This window comes from Gobio gobio (genome assembly GCF_949357685.1).
Source record: "Gobio gobio genome assembly, chromosome: 22".
NCBI lineage: Eukaryota > Metazoa > Chordata > Actinopteri > Cypriniformes > Gobionidae > Gobio > Gobio gobio.
The window spans coordinates 18,536,420-18,542,419 of NC_137118.1; the positions used below are offsets into that span (position 1 = coordinate 18,536,420).

Here is a 6,000-nt window from a genome sequence, read left to right on the forward strand (position 1 = left end):
TATTGTCAGCTGGTATGATTTTAAATAGTCAACCCTGTTACCAAGTTGCCATGATTTTGTACAGTAAACTGGATATTTGCAGAAATATCCACATAAATTAAACATAATTTCTCTTTCTTATAGGCACTTTTCAAGAGGCTAGTATTGGCAATAGAAAGTATAACGTCTGTCAGCCCTGTTACTTTGGGCACAGCTCTATTCAAACATACAGTATATTACATTTCATTTAGCCTCTGAGGGCACATACCAATAATTGCCCAATAACACTGAGCATTTGAGTTTTCTGAGAATATTTACAATCCTAAAAGAATAAAATTGTTTGAAATCTTTTTTAATCACATCAAAATAAACTACTATTTATTCAGCAATTTTGCAGAACCGAGTTCTGTTTAATACAGTTCAAACTCAAAGGTTGGCATATGTTGAAAGAAAAACTATTTATATCAAATAACTGTTGTAATAATCAGCCATCTATCCACAATAAATGCAAACAGACCCCAAATCACTTTGCTGCTTTTATCCAACTCTTTGAACCCCCTCAAACTTAGCCCCAAATCATAATGTTGCTTGTGAAGGGAGAAAGTTTCTAGACTTACAAATGTCACCTGATAAATTTCGGTGGGCTAACTATTACAATGCTCTCCCCACCCCCTATGAAGTATGAAGACCGCCCACTACAGGCATCCAACTCGAGACCCCATATAGATTTAAAAAGCGAGACGGATTCCGTGTGTATGACAGTCACTGAGTGCGAAGCATCGGGAGAACATCTGTCTGTCTGTAGTCAGTCTGTCTCCACTTTTTCTGAGGATGCTACAGTTACCGCGGCTCCGCCAGGGCGTGATCGCGCTTCTCATATGGTTCGCGCACTTGATGGAACAGCAGAAAGTACAAGGTAAAGTGACATTTATGCTTTGCGTGCTGTCTTAACGTCTGAATGAGGAATGTTATGCCGTGTTAAAGCCATTAAAGCGTTGATTTGGACTTGAGCAGCTTGAATGGTGCGTTTGCGCGCTGGCGCCTCTCATGCGTAAAAACTCAAATTTGTGAGAGAAATTGTTTTCAAGACACCTAGCTATTAGAATTTATAGTAGAAATTCACATTTCTAGACAGGCACCTTCCTGTCTGTTCTTGATCTATGAGCGATTCATATTTTCAGATGAACTTTGTGCAGTACGCAGGGTATTTTATTAATTTATTATGTTTATAATGGCATTATGTCTAAACGGTCGAGCATGTTTCCGTGCAATGCACAAAACGCTTGCACAACCACAATATAGTGTTTCTTCAGAGTTTGAGTGGATTCATATGGCAGAATGACTCTTTGAACATTTGGAATTTCAACCCAAGTTCCTTTTAAAATACCCCTAAAATCATTTTCAAATGTTTGTTTGATTTTTTACCTGGATCCAGCAAAAACCTATGGTTTGTTTATAATCATAAAACAACTTGGCACTAAAGATGCAACCAGATATTCAATATTGAGATGAGTCAGGTGACCCAAGGTAAAAATTAAGAATCGGTCATTGCAACACCCATATTGTGTGTCCTACGTGGTTATGGCCCTGCTCGGCACTTATTGGCTCCAATTAGCTACATTACATCCCTGGTACGAGTGATAAATGAGCAGAATAGTATTCAGCATGTATGAGGGGATAATAAAGTGACTCTTTCCAGCTGGCAACTGCTGGCTTCAGCAGGGCAAGAACGGGAGATGCCAGGTTCTGTACATGTCTGGGATGAGTCGGGAAGACTGTTGTAGAAGTGGTCGCCTGGGCACGGCGTGGACCGAGGAGGATGTACCCAATAACACGCTCTTCCGGTGGCTGATCTTCAATGGCGGTGCACCAAACTGCATACCTTGTAAAGGTACTGCATTTGGATGACTGGAAATAATCTGGAAGAAGCTAAACGTTTCTTATTTATTTTTGATTTCATGCTAGAACCAGACTTGAGTATGGTATATATAATATAAATAGTGCATGACAGACGTTTAAACCACAAACATTTACTACAGAACTGATATGCCAGCTCATTTGATCAGTTATTCATAACCTTCTTTATTGATTCTACAGAGACTTGTGATAATGTGGACTGTGGTCCTGGAAAGAGGTGCAAAATGAACAAGCGGAATAAACCCCGCTGTGTGTGCGCCCCAGACTGCTCCAATGTGACCTTTAAAGGGCCTGTGTGTGGCTCCGATGGGAAAACGTACCGGAACGAGTGTGCAATCCTTAGGGCCAAGTGCAAGAGACACCCTGACCTGACTGCGCAGTACCAGGGAAAATGCAAAAGTACGGTATCAAAATGTACTTGGTTAATTAGTCTTGTTGCTCCCAAATCATATGTATATTCTTCCAAAGAAGAAATAATGCCTTTTTAATCTAAACAAGCCTCTGAAACAAATTTTTCCCCGGTGACATTACCTAGGCTGTGCAGTCTATTGGATGATATAGGCATTGTTTTCGCAAACTCACATTTTCAGTTACATTCTGTTAAATAACACCTACTTTTAATGATCCAATCAATCACACTCTAAAAAAATGCTGGGTTAAAAACAACCCATGTTGGGTTGAAAATGGACAAACGCAGCAATTGGGTTGTTTTAAGCAAACATTTAACCCAACGATGGGTTAAAACAACCCAATTGCTGGGTTTGTCCATTTTCAACCCAACTTTTAGAGTGTACCAAGTCCCAAGCTAAATCTTCTTATTTTTCTCACAGAATATCCTACTGCACATTACAGAAGTTAAATGGTGGCGAATGTCATTTCATGTTGACTTTATGGAATCAAAATTATTCTTAATCTTTCATTAAAATTTGCATTAAAAGGAACAGAACGATAACCTGCTAGTAATTGACCAAACATGCATAACATGTCTTTCTAATAAAAATATTATGCCCACCAAAAAGTATTGAGAGAGAGAGAATAACACTTTATTTTACAGTGTCCGTGTTACATGTGTTAAATGTATTTACCATAGCAATAACAGAAACATATGCATAATTAAATGCAACTAGCCCTCAATCAAATCCTTATCCTACCCTAACCCTATAGTATATGTAGTCAATTAATATTACTCAGTACTTAAATATATAATTACACCGTAACCATGACACCTTAAAATAAAGTGTAACAGATAATAAATACAAAATACTGTTATGCATAAGCTAGTTTTACACCAGTGGCATATAACTAGGTGTAAAAGCTTGTTAGCCACATAAGCTGCCAATTTTGACAGGTTATTATTTTTCTACAGAGTCATGTTATGACGTGCGTTGTCCTGGAAGCTCAACGTGTGTACTGGACCAGACCAACAACGCCTATTGCGTGACCTGCAACCGGCTTTGCCCTGAGGTGACCTCACCGGAGCAGTACCTGTGCGGGAATGACGGGATTGTGTATGCCAACACCTGCCATCTCCGAAGGGCCACGTGCATCATGGGACGGTCCATTGGAGTAGCCTACGAGGGGAAATGCATAGGTGAGAATAAGACAAAAATCTCGTGCTTGCACAATCCTCTTTAAACATGTGGTTCTCATTACTCTGTGTTCTGTTGCAATAACACATTCATGTTTCACATGGGTAGCTGTGACTGTTGCTGCTTTTCTGCGTTATTTAATACCTCCTCAAACCACACTGAGTGAAACAAGACTAAAATTAACATTCAATACGGCCGAATGTGGCCCAAAGAAGTGGTTTTACACAAAGTGAAATCATATTTTCGGGAAAACTTCTCATTTCATTCGTCTATATGCTTCGTCCTCAGACGCCAGGTCCTGTGAAGACATCAAATGCCGGGAGGGACGGAAGTGTCTGTGGAATAAGCGGATGGGACGGGGGCGCTGTGCGGTGTGCGAGGACACCTGTCCTGAGAGTCGTCCAGGAGACAGCGTCTGCGCCAGCGACAACGTTACCTACCCGAACGAGTGCGCCATGAGACAGGCCGCCTGCTCCTTGGGTCTCGTCCTGGATGTCAAACACTCGGGCTCCTGCAACTGTAAGTAGAGGATGCTACGCCTGGCCGCACCCTTGTCCCGCATTCCCTCCCCCTGCCGAAAAAACATCCCTCTTTCTTGCCCCTCCCATTGCCCCCCAAAAGGAACACAAGGACTGTTGGAGAGCGTCTATTTGCCCTTCCTCTCGCAAAGACATTCTGTGTTTTAACTCAGTGGCAATGAGACGTTCTGATGCATTAGAAGTGTCCGGGACAGTGCAGATGTTCTCTGCTCATCTATTGATGTCTTAAATGAGGTTAAGCCAAAACCTTTCCGGAAGGATTTCCGTCTGGGATGCGAGACAGTTCTGAACATGCTGCTCCTCCGCAATGGTTACACTATCTGTGCGTCAGAGACAGAAACGTGACTGACGGTGTTGACGAGTCATGTGGAAATTACATAGGGACGTAAACTCACTTAGCGTGCTCTGTTTTTTGTTGTCTCTGCCTATGGCTGACCGGCTCTGCGATGATCGCGTGATACAGATGAGCATGTGTGTTATGGACAAAGAAAAGCAAACCTGCCACCATTATGGCGCACGCTCAGAAATTGACCAGTGCTTGGGACAAAAATACCACTGAAAGTGACAAAAATGCCCTAGAAATGTAAAATACGGGGGCAAAAAAAGTTTTTTAAACACGTATTTTAATATATAGATATATTTCTGACATGTATTTTAATTGAAGTTTTTGAAATGGTTGGTATGCTGTGTGTGTGTGTGTGTGTGTGTGTGTGTGTGTGTGTGTGTGTGTGTGTGTGTGTGTGTGTGTGTGTGTGTGTGTGTGTGTGTGTGTGTGTGTGTGTGTGTGTGTGTGTGTGTGTGTGTGTGTGTGTGTGTGTGTGTGTGTGTGTGTGTGTGTGTGTGTGTGTGTGTGTGTGTGTGTGTGTGTGTGTGTGTGTGTGTGTGTGTGTGTGTGTGTGTGTGTGTGTGTGTATTTTATATGGTTTAAAAATATATGTCCAGAAAATCAATTCCAAGAGGCAAATATTGTCCGCGGAATTTCATTTCTGACCCCAGGTAACATCTTTGTCTATCATCTTTTTGTAATAAAGGGAAACTCAACCATTTTTTTTCACTGTCGATTTGTTATGTCCATTTTGCGCAATGTGAAAATAATGTTATTTTTCTTAGCATATTCTGTGTTTTCTAAGTATTATTTAATGGAAAAAAAGCCACTTAAGGCCCGTTCACACCAAGGATGATAACCATAAAGATATAGTTCTAAAAATTGTTCTCAATATTAAAAAATAGCAGAGTTCACACCACGGCTATAACGATAACGGCACAGAGAAACAATATCGTTGGATTCACTTTCAGAACGATTTTATCCAGCTGATGAATGATTAAAAAAAATCCATCCTGAGTATTTAAAGTGACAGACAAGTCGCTGTGGACGCTAATATAGTTATCTTGGTGAGAACGGCCTTTATTTTTCACATAAAATGTTTCTAGACAATTTCACTTCTTTTGTTCTAACCTTATAATGGTTCAAATATGGGACATAACAAATCTCATGTGGAAAAAATGTGATTTTATGTTTAGTATGAACAGCATGTTTAGATGGTTCAGTGATAAGTTAGAACATTTGTTAATGCCTTAAAGTAGAACCATCTTTCACCAGCCCGAGTCTGTGTGTGGTATTGACAAATCATCTTCCACAGAGCGATATTTTTGTTTAGAAGAAGGGATTGCGTAATGTCTCTTTGCTTGATTTGATTTGATTTTGTACAATGACAAATACAAGAAATTGTCTCCGCTAATAAAAGACAGAGGTAAGGCGCCATTCAATCCCACCCTCTCCTTCAACCCTCAGCTGTGACCCCACCACCTTGTGTGAATTGCAAAGCATCATTAGATGCAAGAAGTCATGCAGTAAGACTCTGTGCCTGAATGCTGTTGTGTTTTATACTAATGCAACAGCTACTATATTCCTCCGTAGCACTCTCAGAAGAGACGGATGAAGAGGAGGATGATGAAGATTATGTGGATTATAGCCA

The 6,000-nt window shown here is 40.6% G+C and overlaps 1 protein-coding gene across 1 annotated transcript; it reads left to right on the top strand.

The window, feature by feature from the left end:
* Positions 1-653: 653 nt before the first annotated feature.
* On the top strand, positions 654-4,085 carry fstb (follistatin b; the record flags this gene model as incomplete). The annotated part of the gene is given in 6 exon segments (XM_079804784.1): positions 654-805; positions 807-895; positions 1,679-1,870; positions 2,077-2,295; positions 3,263-3,487; positions 3,774-4,085. Coding segments are annotated over 6 exon segments (1,116 nt in total). The 3' UTR covers positions 4,013-4,085.
* Positions 4,086-6,000: the final 1,915 nt, after the last annotated feature.